The 27963-nt window shown below is 40.8% G+C and overlaps 1 protein-coding gene across 2 annotated transcripts in view; it reads right to left on the bottom strand.

The window, feature by feature from the left end:
* Positions 1-23511, bottom strand: part of SLC2A2 (solute carrier family 2 member 2) — a 35730-nt gene extending 12219 nt beyond the window's left edge. Inside the window, exons 1-5 of one of the 2 annotated variants that reach the window (XM_070946426.1) lie at positions 23317-23511; positions 10143-10238; positions 6974-7164; positions 2487-2611; positions 393-508 (exon numbers count right to left, since the gene is read on the bottom strand). In XM_070946426.1, coding sequence (XP_070802527.1) covers positions 393-508; positions 2487-2611; positions 6974-7164; positions 10143-10238; positions 23317-23376 — 588 coding nt within the window. In that variant the 5' untranslated portion in view covers positions 23377-23511. The remainder of the gene's footprint in view (positions 1-392; positions 509-2486; positions 2612-6973; positions 7165-10142; positions 10239-23316) is intronic. The other variant, XM_070946428.1, reaches the window with a different exon arrangement.
* Between the last annotated feature and the right edge of the window lie 4452 nt (positions 23512-27963).

Raw genomic sequence — 27963 nt, 5'->3', positions numbered from 1 at the left:
TGCTTCTCTCTTTGATTAGTTTCCACCCATTGCTTCTTGTCCTACCGTCAGGTGCTTTGAAGAATAGCTTGACTCCCTCTTCTTTGTGGCAACTCCTGAGATATTGGAACACTGCTATCATGTCACTCCTAGTCCTTCTTTTCCTTAAACTAGACATACCCAGTTCCTGCAACCATTCTTCATATGTTTTAGCCTCCAGTCCCCTAATCATCTTCGTCGCTCTTCTCTGCACTCTTTCTAGAGTCTCAAACATAAATATGCTTAATAAATAAATGCATGCAATAACCAGATCAAGAAACTAGGAATTAATTTTTAATTAAAGTACAGATAAAGAGTCATGATAGCACAATTTAGCTACATGGATACTGAGTCCTCCATGCAGTCTTACCTACCTGGCTGATGAGAATACCTATAACAATAGCCAGCTGATTCAGGGTGCCCAGAGCTCCACGGAGAGCAGTTGGAGCTATTTCTCCAACATACAATGGAGCAAGTCCAGATGAGAGTCCTGGACAAATACAAACAGACAGGAGCACTGACTGTAGCATCTTCAATCATCAAAAGCATCATTTCCCCAGCTATCTTAAGAACGCCTTTAAAATATGGTGGAAAATCATATTCCAAAAAAATATGTCATATAAACATTAAAAAAACTCTGAGAACTTCTATCTCTTTCAAGAATGTAGATGTTTTAGTAAATAAAACCAAATACTCCTTTAAGTTATGCGTGGGTGACTTCATGTGGTTTCTTCCTTGATAGCAGCATATTGTTTCTCACAACATGGCACTGATATGGGAAAGAAAGTGTTTTTAGACGCTGGCCAAATTTGGAACACTTTCAATTTTTTAAATTTACTATTTCTTGATTGCATATTGTCACCTTGGTTCTAGCTTTCCTGAAGTCCTTGTCTCTTTCAACGCAATCTCTAGATGGATTTGAGCTGCTCTACTCATCTAGAAAGTTGGATCATAAGAAAGGCTGAGCGCCAAAGAATTGAGGCCTTTGAACTATGGTGCTAGAAAAGACTTCTGCGAGTCCCTTGGACTGCAAGGCGATCAAACCGATCTGTCCTAGAGGAGATCAACCCTGACTGCTCTTTAGAAGGCCAGATCCTGAAGATGAAACTCAAATACTTTGGCCACCTAATGAGAAGGAAAGACTCACTGGAGAAGAGCCTAATGCTGGGAACGATTGAGGGCAAAAGAAGAAGGAGACAGCAGAGAATGAGGTGGTTGGATGGAGTCAATGAAGCAGTATGCGTGAGCTTAAATTGACTCCAGAGGATGGTAGAGGACAGGAAGGCCTGGAGGAACATTGTCCATGGGGTTGCGATGGATCGGACATGACTTTACAACTAACAACAACTCATCTAGAACCATGCTAGAAGGCAATACGTTGCCTATCCCTTTTTCTAGTTCTTTGGTACAATTATCTGGGTTTTATCTGCAGTGGTTCTCAACCTTCTCTTCAGCACTTTAAATATCTTTTGTGGCCATGGACCATGACCACAGACCCCCCCCCCCACAAGACTTAACTGAAGATTTAAGTCATAACATTTCTTCAAGCCATCATGGATCTCCTATAATGACATTGTGGGCCCCCAAGTATCCACGGACCACAGGTTGAGAACCATTGCTGTTATTGAATGCAAGCATTAGTTGGAAGGTCCCCTCAGCAGATGGTTATCGGATTTCCACCAGATACTGTTGTCAGTTTCTATTGTAATCCTCTCAACCACTGACAGCTCTAACAGTAGCTTGAGATTGCTGGATCTGGATCTTACTTCTCTGTCATCTCCTTATACTCAGATTTTTCTGTCTTAAATTCATGTATACCATATGCTAATTTCAGAATCTGGATGACAGATTTAACAGATTAACGGAGTTGAAAGGGACGTTGTAGGTCATCTAGTCCAATCCCCCACCCAAGCAGGAGATCCTACACCATTTCTGACAAATGACAGTCCAATCTCTTCTTGAAAGCCTCCAGTGATGAAGCACCCACAACTTCTGAAGGCAAGCTGTTCCACTGGTTGATTGTTCTCACTGTCAGAAAATTTCTCCTTATTTCTAGATTGAATCTCTCCTTGATCAGTTTCCATCCATTATTCCTTGTCTGGCCTTCAGGTGCTTTGGAAAATAGCTTGACCCTTTCCTCTCTGTGGCAGCCCCTCAAATATTGGAACACTGCTATCATGTCTCCCCTGGTCCTTCTGGTCCTTTTTTCTAGCCTACCAAGAAGTAGGTTGTAGTCTACTTTGTCAAATGCCTTGCTGATGGTGATGGATGATGGGGTGCCTGTTTCCCCAAGAGAAGATCCCTGGTTCGATCCCCAGAATAACTAGGAAAAGCCTTAACCCTAGAGAATCACTGCTCCCAGCCAAGTTGATAATGCAGCCTGTTCCTTTTTCATTTGCAAACAATCACGGAAGTGTCAGGAAAAATCCGAGGAGAAAAGCTCTATTGAGAACCAGCTTTTAACTTACCACCATGCAAGCCTGTTAAGACTCTTCCAATAATTACCAGGATGTGAGAAGGGCCACTTTTTGCCATTACAAAAATTATATTCCCAGAGACTGCAAAAACATTCACCAGTAGCATGGCTCTCACTCTAGAGTAGCAGGAAAAGGTATATTAAACAATTAATATAATAAAGGCATATTAAAACATTAATAAAGGTAAATTAAAACAGTAATATCCCAAAATAACTAGATCTTTAATTTAGTATCCAAAATGACTTGATCTGCTGATGTCTAAACAGTGAAAGGACCTCCATAGTAGATAAAAAGCTGAACATTGCTGGGTAGGCAGCCTATTTTTGTCAAACCTTCTCAAAATTCAGGGCTTTTTTTTCACCAACCTGAGTCTCCTTTGAAGAGACTAAGTAACCTTGGTTAAAACTATACTACTTCTGCGTTAACTAAGTCTAAGGCTGCTGCTGCTGTAATTTACAGGCAGGTTTTACTACTTGCCTTTCATGAGGGGTTGTTAACTGAATTGGCTAGGCTCATATATGGCACAAAACCAAAATCTATACAGAATAGTCCCTGATTTACAACCATAATGGAGCCTGCCCGTCATCACTGTAAGTTGTAACCATCATAAAATGGATTGGCCTTTGCACAATATTGGAAGAATGCAAAGATGCCCTCCGATGACTTAATAATTAAAATTTTTGTTGACTGTGCTGAAATGGATAAACTGACATTGGAATTGAAAGGAATGACAGTATTATGTATCAGTATTATGTAATACTCATAATTTGAGTATTATGTATCATGGGAGAAATGGTACAAATGGATTGAAAACAGAAAAATAAAACAGCCTCAGACATAGTAGAATTAGATGAAGTAAAATGTATCGAGCATAAGAATTTTTTAGTGATATGTTGTGTAAATGGTCACAGTCCTGCAAAAAAAAATTTTTTGTGTGTATTTTTGTATTTTGTTTTTTTGGTATTTTTAATGTTTGAAAATCAATATTTTTTTAAAAAAAATAAAAATAAAATGAATTGGTTGGTATATAGCTGTGATGGCAAACCTATGGCACGCATGCTGGAAATGGCACACAGATCTATCTTTCCGGGCACGCGAGCCATTGCCTGTTACTCTTCCGGGTTCCGGCATGCCAGCCAGCTGGTTTTCACATGTGCCAAAGTTTACTCCTGTGATCATGGGAGTGTTGGGTAGCAACCATTAGAACTTTGAATCTGGGTATGTAACCCCAAGGTAGAATTCATTGCAACTTTGAACAGTCACTAAGCCACTAGTCATAAACTGAGGACTAGCTTTAGCTTAGTAACCATACAATCCCTAAACTGGCTTACAAAACACAGAAGGGGTTTTTCCACACTCTTGTTAGTTATCAGTGGTGAACTCACATCACACAGCTGCCACAAAATAAAACATCGATGGACAGTGTGCCATTATGCCTCTCAAAAGAAGTGTCATCAGGTGGCCTTGTAGCCTCAGTTAAGCTGTACTTCGTAGCAGCCATCCTGTGTAAATATACCCCTTTCTTCTTCAGTCCCTTAATCATGGTTCAGTCTTATTACATTTGCACAGCCCAGATAAAAGGTAGCCTGTATCAGTGCTTTAATTATTCTAATAAAGGTGAAGTGCAGGCACCCTTTAGCTTCCCTTCCTTCAACCTTCACTCCTCGGCCTAATAAATTCCCAGAGGTAGCAGAGTAGGCTTTTTGCTCTGTCATCCTCTTTTCTCATTATAGCTGCTATTCTTTTCATCTCATCCATTGTGGCATTTACACTGTTTCATTATTTTATTTCCAATCTCTGTGCGCTGTCTGCATTGGCAATTCTGGGAGGCTTATAATACACAGGACTAAAAAAAAAAAAAGGCTTTGGAAAATGAAACGTGGAAACCTGTTCCTGTCCTAATTGAAACTTTTCCTACCGTGCAGTCCCACAGAAAGTCTTTTATCACTTTCCCGAAAAATGTTAGGGTGACTGCAGGAGATAATGCTTTTGTGAAAAGAGAGGGCTACTATTGAGAAAACTTATTCTTGGGGTCTCTGCAGGGATGGGCTACTACGGGTTCGCCGGGTTCTGGAGAACCCATAGCTAATGTTATGGCCGGGTCGGAGAACCTCCAAATCCCACCTCTGGCTGGCCCCGCCCACCCTGCCCCTCCCAGGAGTCTCCACGCGGCCCGTTTTAGATGCAAGGTAAGTGCAGGACCCGTGTGGAAGCTCGGGGAGGGGGGAAAAACAGGCCTCCCGGAAGTTCCAGAAGGCCGGAAATGGGCATCTGGAGCCCAGGGGAGGCAGTTTTCACCCTCCCAGAGGCTCAAGGAAAGCCTCCGGAGCCTTGGGAAGGCGAAAATGCCCCCTCCTGCCGTGGTGCAGGAGGCCAACTAGGCCATGCCCACCATGGCCACGCCCACTCAGCAACTGGGCAGAGAACCCATTGCTGAAATTTTTGAAGCCCATCCCTGGGTCTCTGTCCCCCTGTCTTGCAGTATGGGCAGCGAAGTATCCTCTCCAGAGTAATCCTTTAAGCAATGTTTCTCAACCTCGACTACTTGAAGATATGTGGACTTCAACTCCCAGAATTCCCCAGCCTAGCTATGCTATGTGGTCAAGCAGACATTTTGTGAAACTGACAAACAGAACATGAAGACAACTGACTTCTCTGTTTTTTGTTCTCAGGATAGTTATTGAGATATATTATATCATTAAGCTGCTTCATCATTAACATCAACCAAACTAGCAGCCATTAACCTAGTTTATGGAAATGATATATGGATGGAGATATTCTTTGAATCTCCATCCTTTGCATCTCCAGGATGTATGGAGAAGTTCCTCAGCCGGAAATCCTAGAACACACCTATCCTGCTTGAATTTATTGGACGAAAGTCACTTGGAATACCCTGTTTCCCCCAAAATAAGACATCCCCTGATAGTAAACCCAATCGGGCTTTTGAGCGCATGGCAATAAGGCCAGGGTTCAGGGTTCAAAAAAATATAAGACAGGGTCTTATTTTCAGGGAAACAAGGTAGATAAATAAATATCTATTTATTCCATAAATATCCACACTCTGAACAATATAGTGTTTTGAAGATGACAACCTGAATTGCACCCAGAAGCTGATCAGTAACCAGTGCAGTCCTTGAAGAAGAGATATTACATTATGTTGCAGTGCCTGTCTTATGAAACAGTATAACTCCTGAAGTTTGGATGTTCTTGACCCTGCAAAGCATGGAAGACTTAATTCTTCCTTCCAAGCTGTGGGCCAGGATGCTGGATGAACCCATTTTTGGAGATGTGATTGTGTCACCCAGAATAGGATATGTTGTTTTTGATTAGTTACCCTGTTTCCCCCAAAATAAGACATCCCTTGATAATAAGCCCAATCAGGCTTTTGAGCACGTGGCAATAAGGCCAAGCGCTTATTTCAGGGTTCAAAAAAATATAAGACAGGGTCTTATTTTCAGGGAAACACGGTATTATTTTTAAAGGATTGTTCAATACCCAAAATCACATGGCCAGTGGCTGGCCATATAAATGATTGGTTGGTTGGTTGGTTGGTTGGTTGGTTGGTTGGTTGGTTGGTTGGATAGTGGATAGATGGATAGATATATGGATGGATGGATGGATGGATGGATGGGTAGACAGATTGACAGATAGATGCAGTGGTGAGATTCAGCCAGTTCGCACCACTTCGGGAGAACCGGTTGTTAACTTTCTGAGCAGTTTGGTGAACTGGTTGTTGGAAGAAATCATTAGGGCAGAGAACCAGTTGTTAAATTATTTGAATCCCACCATTGGATGGGTGGATAGATGTATAGATGGATGGACAGATGGACAGACAGATAGATAAACAACACAGAAGTTTCTAAGTATTTCTAGAAGGACTACCAGATTCTGTAACAACTTTGTTCCCTGTGCTGGTAAACTTGCAAGATTCATTTTTTTCACCACGTATATGTATACATCTGAATTAATACATCCGAACTAGACTGTCTTGTTTCTCTGGATCATATAATATATGTGGGTATATGCATAATTATTCATTCATTTATTTATTTATTTTGTCATGTTTATGTAGTGTATATTGGAGGTAGTGACCTTTTGAGAGCTGTATGCAACGAAATTTCATTTTAACCTATGCCAATTAGTGTACATTCAAAGTGACAATTATTCTATTCTATTCTATTCTATTCTATTCTATTCTATTCTATTCTATTCTATTCTATTCTATTCTATTCTATTCTATTCTGGATGAATGGATAGACGGATAGACTGACAGACAGACAGACAGACAGATAGACAGTCATTCACATGCCTTATTTCCTTAAATTTTCTCAAGCTATCGTCTCGTTATAATTTCTGCAATGTGTCATTGGTGGTCAGAACCCAATAAGAATGATTTTCATTATTTTCTTATTCACACAGAACGCCCATTTTATTTTTCTAGCGAGACATGAAACCCAACAAGGAAAAATGTTTCTCACCGTGGCATGTTTTCCCCAATCCAGCCAACAGTGAAGGAGGAAATCATCCCGCCAACAGCAAACATAGAGACAGACAAGGACCAAAGCATCATGAGCGTTGGATCTTTCAATACTTCTTCAATTAAAAAACTGCCAGTGGAATTTTTAGTACTTTCAATATCCAGGACCTTTGCATAGTGCGTCATTATGATCTGTGTTAACAAAAATGCATTAGTCATTTCATTACTCCTAAAAACTAAGTTTATTTGGACAGTGCATGTTTCACAACCTGAATTTGCCCATCAGGATGAGAAGTGAAACAAAGGAAAAATAAAGAAAGTTGCCTTTTGAAAAACCACCTTTTGGGTCTGGGTTTTTTTAACAACTAAGAATACCTATTAGAATATACGTTCCAAATCTGCATTCATTCATTCATTCATTCATTCATTCATTCATTCATTCATTCATTTATTTATTTATTTATTTATTTATTTATTTATTTATTTATTTATTTATTTATTTATTTATTTATTTATTTATTTAAGGGCGGCTTACAATGAGTTAAGCAATAGCCTTCATACTTTTTGTATATACCTGCTTAGTAGGGCTTTTGGCCCCCCCTAAGCGGTGTTCTTTTTTATACAAAGTCAGCTTATTGCCCCCACAATCCGAGTCCTCATTTTACCTACCTCAAAAGGATGGAAGGCTGAGTCAACCTTGAGCCTGGTGAGATTTGAATTTGCAGTAATTGCAGGCAGCTGGTGCTACTTAACAGCACTTTAGTCTGCTGCGCCACCAAGGCTCTTTAGGCTCTTTCAAACATAATTGTTTTAGGGTCAGGGTTTAAACAGTGAGTTTTTAACTGTGAATTTTAACTGTGAATGTTAAGGTCTCCTGGCATGAGGAGGGGGGTTAGACTAGAAGACAGCCAAGGTCCCTTCCAGATCAATGTTCCAATTCTGTACTATGCTGCCCAGAGTCATCATCAGTGGTGAGTTGCCTTCGGTTTGGACTGTTTTGCAAGAACTGGTAGTAAAACCGGCGGGAGGCTCCATCCACTGACTCGGACGTCATCGTAAGTGATCTGCGCATGTGCAGAAGAGCGCACAGGCACGATGCGAACCAGTAGTAAAGGTAAGTAGAACCCACCCCTGGTCGGCATGCGCAGATCACTGATGATGACGTCCGGGTCAGTAGGCAGAGCCTCCCGCCTGTTTTACTACCGGTTCTTGCAAACCGGTCCGAACCGAGGGCAACCCACCACTGCCCTGGTCATCATGTGAGAGTTGAGCAGCTGTATAAATTTGTGTGATAAATAAATAACTTTTAATAAGAATACATAATTGAAATTGGTGTTTAGGAATTGGCAATGAGGATCACGATTAGTACAAGAAATATATCTGAGTGTTATCTATCTCAATAGCTTTTCCCCCCAGATATCTCAACCTGTAGTGCTAACCTATTCAGGAAAAGGAGCTTTGTGGTTACATGCAAAACCATGCAAGTTTTGTACTAATTGGGAGTTCTCACACCTCTCGTTGCTGAAATTGGTTCCCTAATTGTTACGTTTCAGGCGTGCGTGGAAAATAGCATAGAATACACCTAACACGATGAAAGAGATTGGCAGCACTTGAATGCATTTTTTGTCCTTTTATTTTTCTCAAGTGTCAAATTGGGGTGCATGGCCCTAGCTTACTCAAATCATGCTGGGTTAAAACTAATTGTAACTGTTGGGGCAGATGAAACAATGCTGAACTGAAACTGGAAGCTTCAATCACTCTCACGCTGCAAAGGAAGAAAGTGTGCTAATAAATGGATATATGGATGCTGTCCTCTAAGTGTTGATTTGTATTACATTAATTAGATCCAAGCCAATATTGGTAATCCTCGATTTACAACAGTTCATTTAGTGTCCGTTCGAAGTTCCAGCGGCACTGAAAACATGATTTACGATCGCCCCAAAGATCCTTTTTCAAGAGGCCACTGGCTGGACTTTCTGGATCTTCTTTGAAGAGGTTTCACTTCTCATCCAAGAAGCTTCTTCAGCTCTTGAGTTGAAGCGAAACGTCTTCAAAGAAAAACAAGAAAGAAAGTCCAGTTGCCTCTTGAAAAAGTACCTCTGGGACAACCATGACCTGGATGACTGAGAATCTCCAACGACTTATGATTGTTTTTCACACATACGACCCAGGGGTGAAATGTAAAATGTGTTACTACCGGTTCTGTGGGCGTGGCTTGGTGGTGGTGGAGGTAATGTGACTGGGTGGGTGTGACCAACTTTTTTTTTTTTAACTTTTCAAAGCATTTTTTCTAATGCTTTGAAAAGCCACTGGCGATCAAGCAACTCAGCTGGGATTGTCAGAGAGGTTTTTTTAAAAAACTCAGCTGGGATCGTCAGAGACTTTTCAAAGCATTTTTTTTACCACCTTTTTGACCAAGAGGTTGCAGAAAAAATGCTTTGAAAAGCCTCTGAGGATCCCAGCTGAGCCGCACGATCATCAGAGGCTTTTTTTTTACTTTTAAAAGCATTTTTTCGTCAGAAGAGATTGTAGAAAAAATGCTTTTAAAAGTAAAAAAAAAAGCCTCTGATGATCATGTGACTCAACTGAGCATGGTGGGGGGGGCTCAGGGATTTTTGTTACCGGTTCTCTGAACCACCCGCCGCCATCGCTACCGGATCGGGCAATCCGGTCCGAATTGGGAGCATTTCACCCCTGGTACGACCGTTGCAGCATCATGTGACCGTTTGATCACATGATCAAAGTTCAGATGCTTGGCAAGTGACTCATATTTATGATGGTTACAGTGTCCTGGGATTATGTGATCCCTTTTGTGACATTCTGACCAGCAAGGGGAAGCCAGATTCCCTTAACAACCACGTTACTAACAAACTTCAGTGATTCACTTAACAAGCAAGGAAGGTCAGAAAACAGGGAAAAATTCTCTTAACAAATGTTTCGCTTAGCGACAGAAATTTGGGCCTCAATTGTGCTCGTAAATCGAGGACTACCTGTAGCAGGGATCATACATTTTTATATTGCTTTGCCTAATGTTGTAAGCGGAAGTGACACTTTTTGGGGGTGGAACAGCCCAGTATCTCTTTCCTGAAAATATCCAGATAGTTAAGGTGCCCCAAGTCCCAAATATGGCTATGATATGAATGCACATGTAAATAATCAAATTGACTTGCCTGTTGAGGAGCGTTGATGACTCCAATACAGTAGCCATATTGGAAAAAACCCAGAACTGCAGTAAAGACTGAGAGAAACAAAGTAAATGTGACATCCTAAGAGAAGAGCAAAAATGAGAGGAGGTTACACGGTGTATTCCCATTACAACAGATTGAAGAAGAAATGCTTGGAATCCTTTGAAAAGCTCCCGAAGTTGATTGGAACAATGCCTCCAAAGATTGGCAGGATTCAAAACATCTTTAACATTTCCCTTGATTTTCAAGGACAAAACAAAAAAAAACAAAAAAACCAACAAAACAAACCAAGAAGATCCTTCTGGACAACCAGGATCTGGATGCTTGAGAATCTCCATAGATTCAAAACATCAAAAATAAATAAATAAATAAGGCACGGCAATTATTTCAATCAGGAATATTGCCATGATTGGAGTTATATCAGTGGTGGAATTCAATTTTTTTTACTACCAGTTCTGTGGGCGTGGCTTGGTGGGTGTGGCTTGGTGGGTGTGGCAGGGGAAGGATACTGCAAAATCTCCATTCCCACCCCACTCCAGGGGAAGGATACTGCAAAATCCCCATCCCACTCCAGGGGAAGGATATTGCAAAATCTTCATTCCCACCCCACTCTGGGGCCAGCCAGAGGTGGTATTTGCTGCTTCTCCGAACTACTCAAAATTTCCGCTACCGGTTCTCCAGAACCTGTCAGAACCTGCTGGATTTCACCCAAGGGTGGGCTCTAAATTTTTTTACTACCGGTTCTGTGGGCATGGCTTATTTTGTGGGTGTGGCTTGGTGGAGGGTAATGTGACTGGGTGGGTGTGGCCAATTTTTTTTTTTTACTTTTAAAAGCATTTTTTCTACAACCTTTTCAGCCGAAGAGGTTGTAGAAAAAATCCTTTTAAAAGCCACTGATGATTCCAGTTGAGCTGCATGATCATCAGAGGCTTTTTTTTTTTACTTTTAAAAGCATTTTTTCGGCCGAAGAGGTTGCAGAAAAAATACCTTTAAAAGTAAAAAAAAAAATAGCCTCTGATGAGGTGGGTGGGGTAAGCGAGCAGCGACCGGGCCGGGGACCGGTTCAGGGGCGTGGCCAGCCAATGTTATTACCTGTTCTCCGAACTACTACAAATGTTTATTATCAGTTAGTAAAAATTCTAACGAAATTCTTCAATTCGAAGTTATGACAGACCCCCCCCCAAAGTTCTGTATAACCCAGATTCAAAGTTAAGATGGCTATCCCCCACCCCGCAGTCATGTGACCACATTTTGGAGACTCAGCAACCAGCTGACCATTTGCAGAATCCCGCACTCACGTAACTATGATTTACGTTTTTTGACTGAAAACCCGGCATTTGCTTATGAATGCGTCATAGCGAACAATGGGTTCAGTTAATGACTTCAGCATTCTCTTTACAACCATGGCATTCGCTTAATGACTGCCACAAAAAGGTCATAAAACTGTCACATGATGTCCTGCGTAATGATTATCATGTTCTAACAACTAGAATTAGAGTTGTGGACTACCTGTAGCAATAGAAATAGCATGGCCTAATTTTTCTCCCCTTTCTTTTAAATTTTTAAACTGAAATTTTAATTTGTTTTTAAATTATTGGGATTTTAAATTGTCGTGGGCTAGATTATTTAATTTGGTTTTAAATTGTTTCTAACTTTTGTATTTCTGTATTTTATCCTGTGCCTGTTCACCGCCCTGAGTCCTTCGGGAGTAGGGCGGTATACAAATTTAATAAAACATAAACAAACAAAAACAAACAAACATTTAGACTTATACATCGCTTCACAGTGCTTTACAGCCCTCTCTAAGTGGTTTACAAAGTCAGCATATTGCCCCCAACAATCTGGGGTCCTCATTTTACTGACCTCGGAAGGATGGACGGATGAGTCAACCTTGAGCCTGGTGAGATTCGAACTGCCAAATTGCAGGCAGCTGGCAGTCAGCAGAAGTAGCTTGCAGTACTGCACTCTAACCACTGTGCCACCACAGCTCTTCTAACTGGATAACACTAATAGGCTACAGACCATAACTATGATCATATGTAAAATCCCCCCAAATATCATTGCCCACAGGCTGGACTTTGACCCCAGGATGGTTGGAAATGATAACATGAGGGGCACCAGGTTGGATAATGTCCTACATTGTGATTTCATTCGTGCTTCATAAGGGCTCGGCGAATTTCCCCATTATTTAATAAACCCTGGCTTATTCTTTATTTGAATAACCCTGTCTTTGCACTCAAAAGGGACGTGGTGGCTCAGTGGCTAAGACGCTGAACTTGTCGATCGAAAGGTCAGCAGTTCAGCGGTTCGAATCCCTAGTGCCGCGTAGCACTGTTAAGTAACATCAGCTGCCTGCAATTACTGCAAGTTCAAATCTCACCAGGCTCAAGGTTGACTCAACCTTCCATCCTTTCGAGGTAGGTAAAATGAAGACCCAGTTTGTGGGGGCAATAAGCTGACTGTATAAAAAAGAACACCGCTTGGGGGGGGGCGAAAGCCCTACTAAGAAGTATGAAGTATGAAGGCTATTGCTTAACGCATTGTAAGCCGCCCTGAGTCTCCGGAAAAGGGCAGCATATAAATCGAACAAATAAATAAATAAATAAATAAATAAATAAATAAATAAATAAATAAATAAATAAAGCGGGGTGAGCTCCCGTTACTTGTCCCAGCTTCTGCCAACCTAGCAGTTTGAAACGGAGATGAGCACCGCCCTCTAGAGTCGGGAACAGCTAGCACATATGTGCGAGGGGAACCTTTACCTTTACCTTTTATCTTTGCACTCTACAGTCAGTGTCCTGAGAAATTGTAAGAAGGCGTCCCACAAGTGAAATAACAACTCACGGTTATTAAAAGGGACATAAGGCCCTCAGGTCTTTTTGGCTCTGCATTCCCCGAGTTGCGTCATCTGCTACAAATAAGCTATTTCTTCTGTGCTCATTGTGCAAAGTGGCAGCTGATCCAGACATATGCCGCCATGCCAGCTGCCAAGATTGCCTACCCTTTAATGAAAGTAAATTAACATCTGATTGCCAGTCCACCAATCTAATAAATTAACTGTTCGGTTAAGTTATTATAGACATTTAGCTGCTGCCTTTTCTTATGTTTTGTATTTGGAGAGCTCATAATAAGCAGAAAATTGGTTTTAACTCTATAATTGCTACGGCATGGCAGACAATAGCAAATGTGATCCCAGCAATGACTTATTTTACATTATTTCATTCAAACTCACACTAGTTACTATATTACTGCTAGACAGGGAAATCAAATTAGACTATTTTTCCTTGCAAAAGGATGTGATCCATCTGCAATATTCTCCCTTTTTCTGTATTTATTTTTATAAGAATGATTAAATACAATAAAAGTATAAAGAAACAAAGGAAAGATAAGAGAAAAATAATAGAATTGAGATTTCCACCCTTCTTTCTGATGAGTAGCTCCTGTCTTACTCTTTCTCTTCCTTCTTTTCTTCCTTTGTAATTAAAGGTAAAGGTTCCCCTTGCACATATATGCCAGTCGTTCCCGACTCTAGGGGGCGGTGCTCATTCCGTTTCAAAGCCGAAGAGCCAGCGCTGTCCAAAGACGACTCCGTGGTCATGTGGCCAGCATGACTAAACTCAAAAGGCACACGGAAACCTGTTACCTTCCCACCAAAGGTGGTCCCTATTTTTCTACTTGCATTTTTTACATGCTTTCGAACTGCTAGGTTGGCAGAAGCTGGGACAAATAATGGGAGCTCACCCCATTATGCGACACTAGAGATTCGAACCGCCGAACTGCCGACCTTTCGATCGATAAGTTTAGTGTCTTAGCCACTGAGCCACCGCATCCCTTTCTTTTGTAATTACCTTTCTCTTAACTGATAGATGTAATCGGGGGGTGTCAAACTCAAGACCCAGGGGCCGGATCCAGCGCACGGGGTGCTTAGATCTGGCCCATGGGGCCACCCTGGAAACAGCAAAGGACCGGCCCATGGGCCCTCTGCCAGCAAAAATGGAACTTGGGAGGGCCACAGTCATCTTGCCCGAGCTCCATTTTCACTGGCAGAGGGTTGCAGGAGGACGTCACAACTAAAAATGGAGCTCGAAAGCCTGCTTTCACTGGCAAAGTGCTCGGACCACCACAGGTACTCTTGACACGAGTGATGTTGAGCTGGCCATGCCCATCCTGGCCATGCCCACCCCGGCCCTCCGAGATAAAACAAAACTCTGATGCAGCCCTCAATGAAATTGAGTTTGACATCCCTGATGTAAACCATCAATTCAGTCTTTTCTTCTTTTAACTAAAACTCCATGTAAAGGGTCCAGTTTTTCAAAAAAGGTTGTATTATTGTCCTGATAAGGAGGAAATTCTGCCATGTACCAAATGTCAGTGCTTCAGAGCTTATGTAGTCACCATCAGGGGTGAATTCCCGCAGGTTCTGACAGGTCTGGAGAACCGGTAACATAAATTTTGAGCAGTTCGGAGAACCAGCAAATACCACCTCTAGCTGATCCCAGAGTGGGGTGGGAATGGAGATTTTGCAGTAACCTTCCCCCAGGAGTGGGGAGGGAATGGGGATTTTGCAGTATCCTTCCCCTGGAGTGTGGTGGGAATGGATATTTTGCAGCATCCTTGCCCTGCCATGCCGACCAAGCCACACCACACCCACCAAGCCACACTCACAGAACCGGTAGTAAAAAAATTTGGATTTCACCACTGGTCACTGTTTCCTATTGTTTTCATTTATTTATGAATCTATTATTTACGGTATATATTCATTAACAATAGGTTGATACCATCTCATTAAAAGCTCTAAGTGCTTTTCAAACAATTTATCCAAGAAAAGTCAACATGTAACTAATAACAGTAGCAATGACAATAGCACTTAGACTTATATACTGCTTCATGATGCTTTACAACTCTTTCTAAGCAATTTACAGAGTCAGCACATTGCCCTCAACAATCTGGGTCCTCATTTTACCGACCTTGGAAGGATGGAAAGCCGAGTCAACCTTGAGCCTGGTGAGAATTGAACTCCTGCTTGTGTGCAGAGTTATCCTACAATACTGCATTCTAACCCATGCACCACTATGGCTTTATAAATAAAAAAAACCCAATGTAAATTCAGATGGTTTCCACTACCTTCACTAACCATGAGAAAGCTCATCTAAACAGAAATGGTTTCAGAAGCTGTTTGAAGGCCAGATCGTACCTTGGAGGTCAGAGTATTCCACGGAGAGAGGCATTTACCTTCAACCCATTCAGCTCACATGGGTTGGGACCACTCTCATCCAGTGATTGGAACCTCTCTCATCCAGCAGGACAGTCAAAATCATTATAGACAAAAGAATTGTTGTGATCCCTCAAGAGCTAACAGGTTGAGCTTAACACAGGCTTTTGTGGATGAGAGTCCTCTTTATCAGAAACGGCATTGATTTGTTAGCTGGGAAAGGGCCAGAAGACACTTTCATTGTGAGCTACTTTGTAGAATAAATTTATTTATTTATTTAATTTGTATACCGCGCTTCTCCCAGAAGGGACTCAGGGCGGTGAACAGCCAAAATTAAAAAACATACAAATGCAAAAGTTAAGACAATTAAAAAGAATTAAATCACTGGCTACCCAATTTAAAACCCCAAATCCATAAAATTTAAAATCCCAATTAAAAACCATTTAGGCTAGGCCGGCTTGATGAAATAAAAACGTCTTCAGGGCTTTACGGAAGGTACAGAGGTCCGGGATCAATGGTACTGTAGGAACAAAAAGTGCAACCCTATGCTATGTAGAATAATCGTCAGAGCTGGGCGTCACATGAATTAACAACCAGTTCACCCAGCACTGAAAATGGGAGTGCACGCATGCACTTCGCTCTCTCTTGCGCCTTGCGTGCATATGCACGGTTTCAAAAACACACCTCAGTAAGATGGCATAGCGCTGGGGCGGGGGGGGGCGGCCCCACCTGCAGGTCACAAGTACTGTTTCGTTTGAACCAGTCTGAACTGGCAGCAGCCCATCGCTGATTATAGCTCAGAGTTGCCTCAATCTGCAAGATGGGCAGCAAATAAATTTAATAACAACTAAATAAAAAAAAAAAATAGCCTAAAGGGAGTTGGAAATGGAGAGCAGGATGTTTCAACTGCTAGAGAGGAAGGTCTCCTGGTGAGAATTGCATATGCTGTTGGAAGTCCTTAGAAGAGGCAAAAACCTGGTCATCAGCTTTCCATCCTTCTGAGGTCCGTAAAATGAGGACCCAGATTATTGGGGGCCATAGGTTGAGTCTGTAAACCACTCAGAGAGAGCTGTAAAGTACTCTGAAGAGATATACAAATCTAAGTGCTATTGCTATTGGGTTTCTTCTACAATCAATGAATAGATATGAGCCACTAGATGCAAACTTTCTTTCATTCTTCTGATCCATCCTGAAAATGTGACTGCCACCAGCCCTCTGATTTTGGGAGGGAAAAGGCCATCTCCTTATTAGATACATCATCTCCATTTGCCAAATTGCTTCTGGTGGCGCTTTCTGTCTCTTTTCAGCCACTGCTATGTACATAAAAGGGGTAATGCTAGAATAAACAAAAGCCACCCACATTATTGTTTTCAGCAGCTTTAAAAAGTTCTCTTCTTTTGATCCATGGATATGGAAAATGGAGATTGTTATCTGCCCTTTTATCTTTTGCCTGTTTTTCCATGTCTCTTTTTCTTTCTTCCTTTCTTCCTGTGTTTACCAGCCTTCAGTCCCATTTTGCCAGTTAGCTGTTTTCGATGTTTGTTGAGCTTTAATAAATAATTTTCTGTTGGCTGAACTGAATGACCTGTGCGCTTGCTCCAATCTGGAAATAAGGATTGGAATTGATTGCGAGGGTGTGGAGGGAAAACTGAACTGGGAGTTACCCTTAATAATTTTTCCTTCCCCCTCCCTCCTTTGTCAGAGATGGTGGCTCAGTGGCTTAAAAGATGTCAGAGAAGGTCTATGCTCCAACGGTTCGAGTCTTAGCACTGTGTGATGGTGTGTGCTCCTGTCACTTGCCTCAGCTCCTGCCAACCTAGCAGTTCAACAGCAAGCTAATGTAAGTAGATAACTAGATACCAGTTTGGCAGGAAGATAACAGTGTTTCACTATATGTTTTGCCCTGCGGTGCGGTGTCATGATGGCAGTGTGACCACGGGAATGTCTTGGGACAATCCTGGCTCAATGGCTTAAAGAAATGGAGATGAGCACCATCCCTTAAAATCAGAGTAAAACAGCGGAGTAAAACCGACAGGGACACCTTTACCTTTACCTCCCTGCTTACTGAGAAATTGGGACCAGCCAATTATCTGAGACAGAAGTAGCATGTAAATTTTAACATAGTACAGTTTCTCATGTACATCTAGGCTTTAAAAGGAATATTGGTTTGTACCTCTGTAACTGCCATATTCTGCTGTTGGGATCTGTCTCACAGAATTCTAGGTCCATCCACTTGTCAGATGCTAAAAATTCTCTTAGCCCAGCCCACCCATTGTGAGGAAGAATGAAAATTCCAATAGACATTCCAGCTGTCACTATGTAAAAATAAAAATCCTCGCTGTTTCTACTCTCTGAGCATTTTGGACTAGCGTTCTGGGCAGGGATGGGTTCTAAATGTTTTTACTACCGGTTCTGTGGGCGTGTCTTATTTTGTGGGCGTGGCTTGATGGTCATGTGACAATTCTTTAGGATTTAGCAGAGGTACAGGTCTACCAGACTTTTAACTGCTTGCAGAGCTGTACCGGTCTACGCATTTGTTTTTGGAGGCACCAGTCTACCCATTTATTTTTGCAGGCACTGGTCTACTCATTTGTTTTTGCAGGCACTGGTCTACTCATTTGTTTTTGGAGGCACTGGTCTACCCATTTATTTATTTATTTATTTTTTAATTTGATTTAATTTGATTTTAATTTTTTTTTAATTTGATTTATATGCCGCCCTTCTCCGGAGACTCAGGGCGGCTTACAATGTATTAAGCATTTTTGCAGGCACCGATCTACCCATTTGGTTTTGGAGGCACCTGTCTACCACCACACTGCCTTTTAACACTGATCAGCTGTAGGGCGGCTCTTTGAAGCCCCCCGGCAACATTTTAAACAGTTTTTTTCCTTCTAGCCGATCAGCTGGGACTCTGGAGGCAGCAATAGATTGGGGATGGGGCCAAATAAAAGGTAAGAATAATGCGGAGGGGGGGGGTGGGGGGAGGCGGGCGGGCAGAACCAGTTCAGTGACGTCATATCGTCACCGCTACCGGCTCGGTGGAACCAGGCCAAACTGGGAGGAACCCACCACTGGTTCTGGATCTTAAAAGATGTTTTAATAATGCTTTCACAGCAGTGGTGGTATTCCGCCAGTTCTATCCGGTTTGGGCAAACCAGTAGCAGTGGCTGCGGGAGGCTCCGCCCATCCTCCCGGACGTCATCAGGTCCCGTTTTTGACGCCCTGTGCATGCGCAGAAGGTCCTGCGCATGCACGGAAGTGGCGTGTGCGCTCACATTTGCGAACTGGTAGTGAAGGTAATTGAATACCACCTCTGTTTCACAGACTAAAGACAATATACTACTAAAATAATAAAAGTTTTGTTTTGCAAAAGCCTATGAAACACCTGGTTAATATTTTGCTGAAATCTGTCTTGGAACTTCTCAAGAGTTTTCTTGCCCTACGAAAGAGGATTTTTTTTTTTTTTAATTTAGATTTATATGCCGCCCTTCTCCGGAGACTCAGGGCAGCTTACAATGTGTTAAGCAATAGCCTTCATACTTTTGTATATTTATACAAAGTCAGCTTATTGCCCCCACAAACTGGGTCCTCATTTCACCCACCTTAGAAAGGATGGAAGGCTGAGTCAACCTTGAGCCTGCGGAGATTCGAACATGCAATAATTGCAGACAGCTGAATGTTAATAACAAGCTTTTAGTCTGTTGAGCTACCCAGGCTCCCTATTGACTGTATTCTCAGAGTAATATGTAAAAAAAAGGTGCTTTCATTTTAAATGTTGATTAAATTTGCAAGCTGATAAAATCCTGAATGGTAATGTTGAATTGAATGGATCCAGTTCAGACTAGAATTGGGGGTGGCGGGGGTGGGGGGGAGGTGCCTGTAGGCAGGAGGTATAAGAGTGGATCAAATCTATTCATACTGGGATCACTTGCCCATATAAATCAATACATCAATGCCATGTAAAAATCTAATTCTGTTAGGACAGGGTTGGGCAACTGTGACTCCTTTACGATATATGGACTTCAGCTCCCAGAAACCCTCAGAAACCACAATTCCTGAATGGTGCCTCAGGAATTTGGGGACTTGAAGGCCATAGGTTATAAAGGGGCCATACCAGTGGTGGGTTTCAAAATTTTTCACTACAGGTTCTGTGGGCGTGGCTTGGTGGGCGTGGCTTAGTGGGCATGGCAGGGGAAGGATACTGCAAAATCCCCATTTCCTCCCGATCAGCTGGGATTTGGGAGGCAGAGAATAGATGGGGGTAGGGCCAGCCAGAATTTTTACTACTGGTTCTCCGAACTACTCAAAATTTTCACTACCAGTTCTCTAGAACTGGTCAGAACCTGCTGAAACTCACCTCTGGGCCATACAGTAGTTCCTCTATGCCTGAGGTAGGATATTCTACTGAGATGTTTTCATATTGAATCTCCAAACTGATTATTTGTACATCCCTGTTTCTTATAAATTTCTATAAGTGTTTGGGGCTTATTTTATTTGAACATGCTATTGATGTTAGAGTGATTATTTTGAGGCCTCCTTGTTGGGTTGATCACTTTGAGGCCTGAAAGTCCCACATTTGGAATGAAGAAAGCTAATGGGACGACTGCACCCTGAGCTCACACATGCTTCCCATTGGCTTTTTTAAAAAGTTCAGAAAAACGGGTGCTCCAGATCACAGGAGAAATCACGAGGCGATCACGCGCAAAGCGTGCGCACAAAGAGAACAGGTAGTAAAGCCGGTTAGAACCCACCCCTGGTCGTAAGTGGGGAAATGGTCATAAGTCATTTTTTCAATTTTGTTCTAACTTTGAACGATCACTAAACAAAAAGTTGTAAGTTGAGGACTACCAGTTCTGACTACAAGTAATCCTCGACTTATGACCACAATAGAGCCCAAAATTGACATTGCTAAGTGAGAAATTTGTTAAATGAGTTTTGCTCCATTTTACGATTTTTCTTGCCACATTTGTTAAGGGAATCACTGCCGTTGTTAAATCAGTAAGACGGTTGTTAAGTAAATTGGCTTTCCCCATTGACTTTGCCTATCAGAAGGTGGCAAAATGGGATCACGTGATCCTAAGACACTGGAACCATCATACTGTAAATGTGAGTCAGTTATCAATGTAAATCACATGACCATGGGGATGCTGTAAGTGTCCTAAGTGTGAAAAATGGTCATAACTCACTTTTCTTTACTGCCGTTGTAACTTCAAACGGTCACTAAGTGAACTGTTTTAAATCAAGGACTACTTGTATTCTTCAAGAAACCAGCAGGAGCAAAGTATTGCACTTTATACAATTTTTTAAAAAAATATTAAAAGGATTTTTTAAAAATAATAATAATAACTTGTCACACTCTCCAAATTTCCACTCCCTTTTGTGTCTCTTCAAATCAGGAATGCAGAAAATTATTTATTGTCTGACCCAACTTTTAGATGGGAAACCCACTCCAGAAGGAAGCCTAACCAAAGAAGCACATGTAACCACAACAAAGCTAAATTGGATTTAATATTCAAATGTAAATCCCTTTAAATTAAAAGATATTCCTTAAATAAGGGTCATAAAGACTGGCCATGGGTTTCATTATTTTCTGTTTTTTATTATATTAAAACATTCAATTTGATGTTGACATTTGAAGGGGCTCTGAAGGCTGTGCCCCAGATTACCAGGTAGGCTCTGTTATAAAATAAAGTTCATGCTTCATTTATTTATTAATATTTATTCACATGGTTATATCATTACTCTGTGACACTTTGCATCCTATGTATAGAATAGAATAACAGCGTTGGAAGGGACCTTGGAGGTCTTCTAGTCCAATCCTTGCCCAGGCAGGAAACCCACTTCAGACAAATGGTTATCCAACATCTTCTTAAAAATTTCCAGTGTTGGAGCATTCACAACTTCTGCAGGCAAGTTGTTCCACGGATTAATTGTTCTAACTGTCAGGAAATTTCTCCTTAGTTCTAAATTGCTTCTCTCCTTGATGAGTTTCCGCCCATTGCTTCTTGTCCTACCCTCAGGCGCTTTGAAAAGTCATTTGACTCCCTCTTCTTTGTGGCAGCCCCTGAGATATTGGAACACTGCTATCATGTCTCCCCTAGTCCTTCTTTTCATTAAACTAGACATACCCAGTTCCTGCAACTGTTCTTCATATGTTTTAGCCTCCAGTCCCCTAATCATCTTTGTTGCTCTTCTCTGCACTCTTTCTAGAGCCTCAACATCTTTTTTACACCGTGGCGACCAAAACTGAATGCAATATTCCAAGTGAGCAATATTGCAAGTGCATATTTATTCCAAATTAAGTCCCACGATACTGACTGTGATTTACAGCCTAAGAAGTCTGCATAGGGTTGCACTCTTAGAACGTGAGCATTGTAATCCGTTTCATGTCAAAAATAAAGCTTTTGATAGAGTTGAAAGTAAAAACAGAGACAAATCTAGAGTCTTAGCATATGCAATGCAGTTCATATTGCCAAGCAACCTCTGCAAAGAAATAGCCTTAGAAACTCTGGAAATAAAGTCCAAAATCAGCCAACTTATTCAACTGGATAGGTGATATGTTTTGAAGTCAGATTTATAAGAGAAAATCAACAACAACTGGAAATGGCTCTTTTACATCTTTATTTAAATGCATTTGTCCCAGACCAAACCATACCAAAAACTGCTGATAAAATGTAAATTGCAATGGCGTTTAGAGGGCCAATGCAAGAAAGGAGAACAATGTTGCAAAAGGAAGAGTAAGAAGCATAGATCACCACCAAATCACAAATATTTGAGACGCAGAAGTCCTACCTAGTGTGTACTGTTTTATGTGTGTCTAACCTGGAGAGAAATTCTAAGATGTACAGTATTTCATGCATAATAATCAGTACGGGCTTGAAACTGAAAATGTAGATTTGACTCTCAGTGAAGTCTAACTATATTCAATAGCAAGGATTTCTGAGTAAGTATACTTACAACTTTAGTGCAATCCTACAGAGTTATACAACTGGTATTCCCAGCTTACTAATATCCAGTTACATTGGAACTGAATTCTTGCAGTTCCCAGTCAACATGTTTTAACTCACATCATAATCTCCAGACCACAATGATAGAAATTTTAATAAAACTAGTTCCACTGATTGATATTATATTTCTATATCAATAATTTTCTTCTTTTCCCTTTTTGCTTGCTCATTTGATTTTCTTTCTTCTTTTAAAAAAATAAAAACTCCCTGTTTTTAGGGCCCTTCTTGTTTCAATAAAAAACCCAAATTTTAGCCCAAAAAGCTGAAGCTTACTGATACCCATGTTTTTCCCCCAGTTAGATATGCATAGGATTCCACTGTTAGCATATTTGAATGAACGCTTTATTTTATTTTTTTTATAAAGCAAAGGATAATTGTCTCCAAAGTTGCAGAAAACTTTTACTGATGTCAAATTTCAGTTTTATTAAATCAAAGAAGTAAACAGAGTGTGCCAGATTGGGCTGGATGAAAAACGTTCACAAGAATATTCACCAGAGTGAAAATTGTTGTGAACAGCGTATATTTAATACTAACATTCACAAATTCTCTAGAGGCAACACTCTCAGTGTGAAAGCTATTGACAACATGTTTTATTCAAAACATATTTGAAAGAAGTCAATGTATTCTATCGATGCAAGAAAAGAGCTGATTTTTCCAATTCGCTAGCTTCTAGATTGTAATTATGAATATGTTCTTTCCTTTCTTTTTCATTTTTTTCCACCTCAATTATAATGACTTATCTCAGTAATGAATGAGACTGCAACTTTGCCTCTGTTTCCCCTGAAGTAAGCCTCAATAGATACATTGGCTTTCTTTCTGAACACCCATGTATCAACTAAACCATGCTTAGGGATGCACTGCAGGATTCAGCACCTAGTTAAGATGCTGGACATAAATCTTGATTTGGAAGTTTAGTAAGAGATCTTGCGATAAGTATTACCTTTGTTAACCGCTGTTTAGGTTTCACGCCCATCAACGTGTTTCTTGTCATTGGATCCATGATTGCTGGTAGTCACTTGCTCAAAAGAGTTGTGCAAAAGATGAGTTTCCGACTTTTATTAGATTTGTTGCTTAAAGAGCTGGAGAGGCATAGTTGATCGTATACGATTCCCAAGGGGAGGAGGAGAAGGAGAGACAGTTGGTGGCAGACAACATGAGAGAATTAGAGGAAGCTTATTTGTAGCCACTGGTAAGGATATAATTAATCAACTCAAATGTTAATGAAAAACCAAGCATTCTGCACACCAGTTGTTTAAATAGAGAAAGTGCAAAGGCCAAAGGAGTTTGCACAATGATAAACCCACCAAAATGAGCTGAAATGTTCACTAGGAGTTTATTGCATTCTAGACAGCGAAATAGAGGAAGTCTTCCCCTAACTTGTTGTCCCAATATGCTGGACTCCAACTCCAAAATATTCAAATAATTTCATAAGAGTTACCCTTTTCCAAACTGGTACCTAGGAAAATGCTGGGTTTGCAATTCTCAAATTCCCATCCTAGCTGGCTATCATTTTCAGGGTTGCAATCCCAGTTTGATAATGCCGGATTGTTGGGAAATTTCTCTAGGATAGTAATTCTGATTTTTTGCTCCTCCAATAGAAAATTGCAAGATGTTGTTTTTCTTCTACATCAGAGTCTCCAAACTCGGCAATTTTAAGTCTTGTGGACTTCAGCTCCCAGAATTCCTCAGGCAGTCATGCTGGCTGGGGAATTCTGAGAGTTGAAGTCTATAAATCTTAAAGTTGCCAAGTTTGGAGAACCCTGTTCTACATATATTCTATTCATAACTTTTATAGGTAGTCCTCAATTTATGACTACAATTGGGACCAGAACTCCATTGCTAAGGTCTGGTTAGTACTGATTTAGGGTTAAACTGAGACTAGATAGTTGCAAATCATCATCATCATCATCATCATCCATGGAGCCTCCAGGATTTTGATTCAAATCACAACTGTCAGAAATATGAAATAACAAATCTCCATGGAATGATGTTGCTATCATCTCTCACATTTGGCTCTGCTGGATATAATTGGCATCTAACAAGTGGACGGCCAATCCAGCCTATTCCTGTGCTAATTATTAAGAGAATATTTAAATTCCATTAAAATCATTTACCCTAAATACTTGGAGAATAGTTAACCCAGTTGAAGTTAGTGTATCCTAGTACCATAAGTGGATAGAAGATGGAAGAGTTCTTCTCCAGCCTTCCTGAACTTGAAATACTGATGATGTTACCTAGTTTGGGTAATGAAGCAACCAAGCTTAGAGAGCACCAAAGACCCCTTATTTCAACCTTGAGCTACAAATATTCTCCTTTATACAACTTGGTTCCTCCAAAGAAATATTATTTATTCCCATCTAATACTCATCTGGTGGTAAGCTCCACTGAATTCCTTGGAGCTTAATTCTAACCAGAGATGTCTAGAAAATTACATTTTAAAATGCTTACTGGGTCCTGAATTAATAGTTCCAACAATTATATTGCCTTAGGGCAAAAAGAGACAGTAAGTGCTGTATATTTAGTTTTCAAAGATGTGTATTTTTACTGAACTAGAGCCATTTGATTTTGAACCCCAGTTAATAAGTTAAGAGCAAGCGGTTAATACTTTCATTTGTAACTCTGTGAACATAGTTCACAATGTTATTCCCATATTTCTAAGAATCATTGGGGGACAGTAGCTTCACTAGGAACTCAGTTCTGGTTCGCCTTTGAGGATACCCTTAATCTACTACATGCTATGGGTTTCAGTGATGGTCCCTGGAATGGAAGAGCATTGCCTGGATTTTGGAATGCCTATTTATCAAGATCAAAGCACCACAAATAATTCAGCTCCAGTTGGATGTTGGATGTTGAATTTGTGCACTGCCCCTTCGAGGAAATCCAAGGACAGTCAAGAGTGATGGTAGAGAGTCTGCACTATAAGCTGTTTTGTTTTTTAAATCGTCATAGGTCAACTGTGCACTCTTTTAAATGCTTTCCACGTGGAAATAATATGCACAAACAAACTTCATTTGCTCTGTTTGCAAATAAAACCTTAACTTAAGGAGAAAAAAAAATAGGCCAGTTGGTTTCTCAACAGACAGAAAAGAGTAAAATGTGGCTATTATTTATTGATTCAAGAAACTTTAGATAAAGGTATGAAGTGGTTGTTTTGTGATATGTCACATGTCTGCCTTCATAACATCAAGGATGTTCTATGGATTATGATGGTGTAATATTTACAAAGTCCAAAAGGTAAGGTACCTAATTCTGATTGAAACAAGAGGGACCTTAAAAGCAGGGACTGTAATGGTTTACTATTGTGCTGTTTTTTAAAAAAGTAATACATATCTTGAATATTTTCCACATCAGCTTCTGCAACAACATTCAGTTGGTTTTTTTTCCAGTTCTGTCTCAAAATGCACAGCTCTTTTGGTATGCAAAGCATTTGTTTTCCTACTGATCACCTTTCCTCCAGCTGTTTTGTTGTAACCAGCTGTCCTCTCTTCACTTTCTTTCTTCAATGTCAGTAAAGATTCCTACTTGCTCTAATCGTGAGACGACCTGTGCCCTGTCCTGTATACTCAAAGATGTTAATTTGAATATATTGTCCTATCATAGTAGTTGATGTACGAGAATACTATTGTATTTGGATTATGCATTCAGGGTTTATTGAACAAAATCAAATAAATATTTCAGATAGCCTTGAGGTAGATTTGGTAATATTTGCCCAAATATTAACTTGGCATGGAAAAAACCAATCAATCAAAAAATTAATCTGTTTCACTTGGAATTCGGTTTCAATTAATATTCTCTACATTCTAAAAACAATAATGCTATAAACTCTGTTCACTCTGCTTGGTCAGGCAGATAGCAGGGTTCTTTTAAAGCTCAAGAACTATGGTAAGTGAAATTTTCAGAAGGTGTGGTGTTTAGTTTCACAGCTCTTTATAAAAGGGGCTGCAGAAAACCTACATATACCAAAATAAATAGCAATAGCACTTGGACTTATATACCGCTTCACAGTACTTTACAGTCATGTCTAAGCAGTTTTACAGCATATTGCCCCCAACAATCTGGGTCCTCATTTTACGCACGGAAGGATGGAAGGCTGAGTTAACCTTGAGCCTAATGAGATTTGAACTGCCAAATTGCAGGCATCCGGCAGTCAGCAGAAGTAGCCTGCAGTACTGCATTCTAACCACTGAGCCACCGTGGCTCAAATTATATTTTTTTACTTTGCATTATCTGAAACTCTTGGCATTGGGGAAGTAGGAATATTTGCTTTCAGAATGGGCACTCGGTGGTCTTTAAAATACCATTAATAGCCCTAGTATATACCCTAACAATGTAGAAGTTGGGTGCATGATCCATATCCATTTCCCAATGGAGAACGGCTCAGCTATATATGAATGGAGTTTGAGCCACACTGGGCTCAAGGTTGACTCAAGCTTCCATCCTTCCAAAGTTGGTAAAACGAGGACCCAGATTGTTGGGGGCAATATGCAAATAATGCTTCTATATTGTAAACCACCCAGAGAGTGCTATAAATTGCTATTGGATGGTATGTAAGCCTAAATGCTATTTGCTGTTTTGGAACAAAATTTTCTCATGGCACAATAGCACATTTAATCATGAGTCCAAAACCTTGCATAATCCAGTAGTAATACAAAACCAATTGAAGACAAGTTAGTAGAATTTAGTTGCAGGTTAAGCACGGAATAAAAATAAGAGGTCTAGAGACCATTTAAGGGCCAGCATAAGCCACCCAAAATGTGAAACTAATTGTATACAATTCCGAAAATGTTCATAAATAATGGTAGAATAATTGTGTTTCTAATGCTTGTCAGTTTGAACGGCTGCTTTTCAAACTGAGTCCCTGAACCTGAACTTTTGACCACAGATACATTTGGATGGTACAGCCCATCTTTCAAATAGATCCAAACTATTTAGTGTTTTAAAGGTCAAATCTAGTACCGTATTTCAAAATAATAATAATAATAATAATAATTTTATTTCTATACCGCCCTTCTCCCGAAGGACTCAGGGCGGTGTACAGCCTATTTAAAAACACAAACAAAACAATGATATAAAATTTAAAATAATTAAATAAATGGCTCAAATTTAAAACCCCAATAAATTTAAATACCCCAATTTAAAACTATTGTATTGATAGTCCGGCCTGGCGGAACAACAGGGTCTTCAATGCGCAGCGAAACACCCGGAGGTCAGATATCTTACGAATTTCCGGGGGCAGTTCATTCCACAGGGCTGGGGCTCCCACAGAGAAGGCCCTCCCCCTGGGCATCGCCAGCCGACATAACTTGGCTGACGGCACCCTGAGGAGACCCTCTCTGTGGGAACGAACTGGTCGGTGGGAGGCTATTGGTGGCAGAAGACGGTCTCGGAGGTACCCGGGTCCTATGCCATGGAGCGCTTTAAAGGTGGTAACCAACACCTTGAATCGCACCCGGAAGACCACCGGGAGCCAGTGCAGCTCGCGCAGGAGGGGTGTCACATGGGCATAACGGGTTGCGCCCATAACCACCCGCGCGGCCGCATTCTGGACCAGTTGGAGCTTCCGAGTGCTCTTCAAGGGGAGCCCCAT

Source organism: Pituophis catenifer, unplaced genomic scaffold (assembly GCF_029215685.1).
Source record: "Pituophis catenifer annectens isolate HBS135680 unplaced genomic scaffold, rPitCat1.0.hap2 SCAF_6, whole genome shotgun sequence".
NCBI classification, from domain to species: domain Eukaryota; kingdom Metazoa; phylum Chordata; class Lepidosauria; order Squamata; family Colubridae; genus Pituophis; species Pituophis catenifer.
This window is presented reverse-complemented; position numbering and strand designations above follow the sequence as displayed.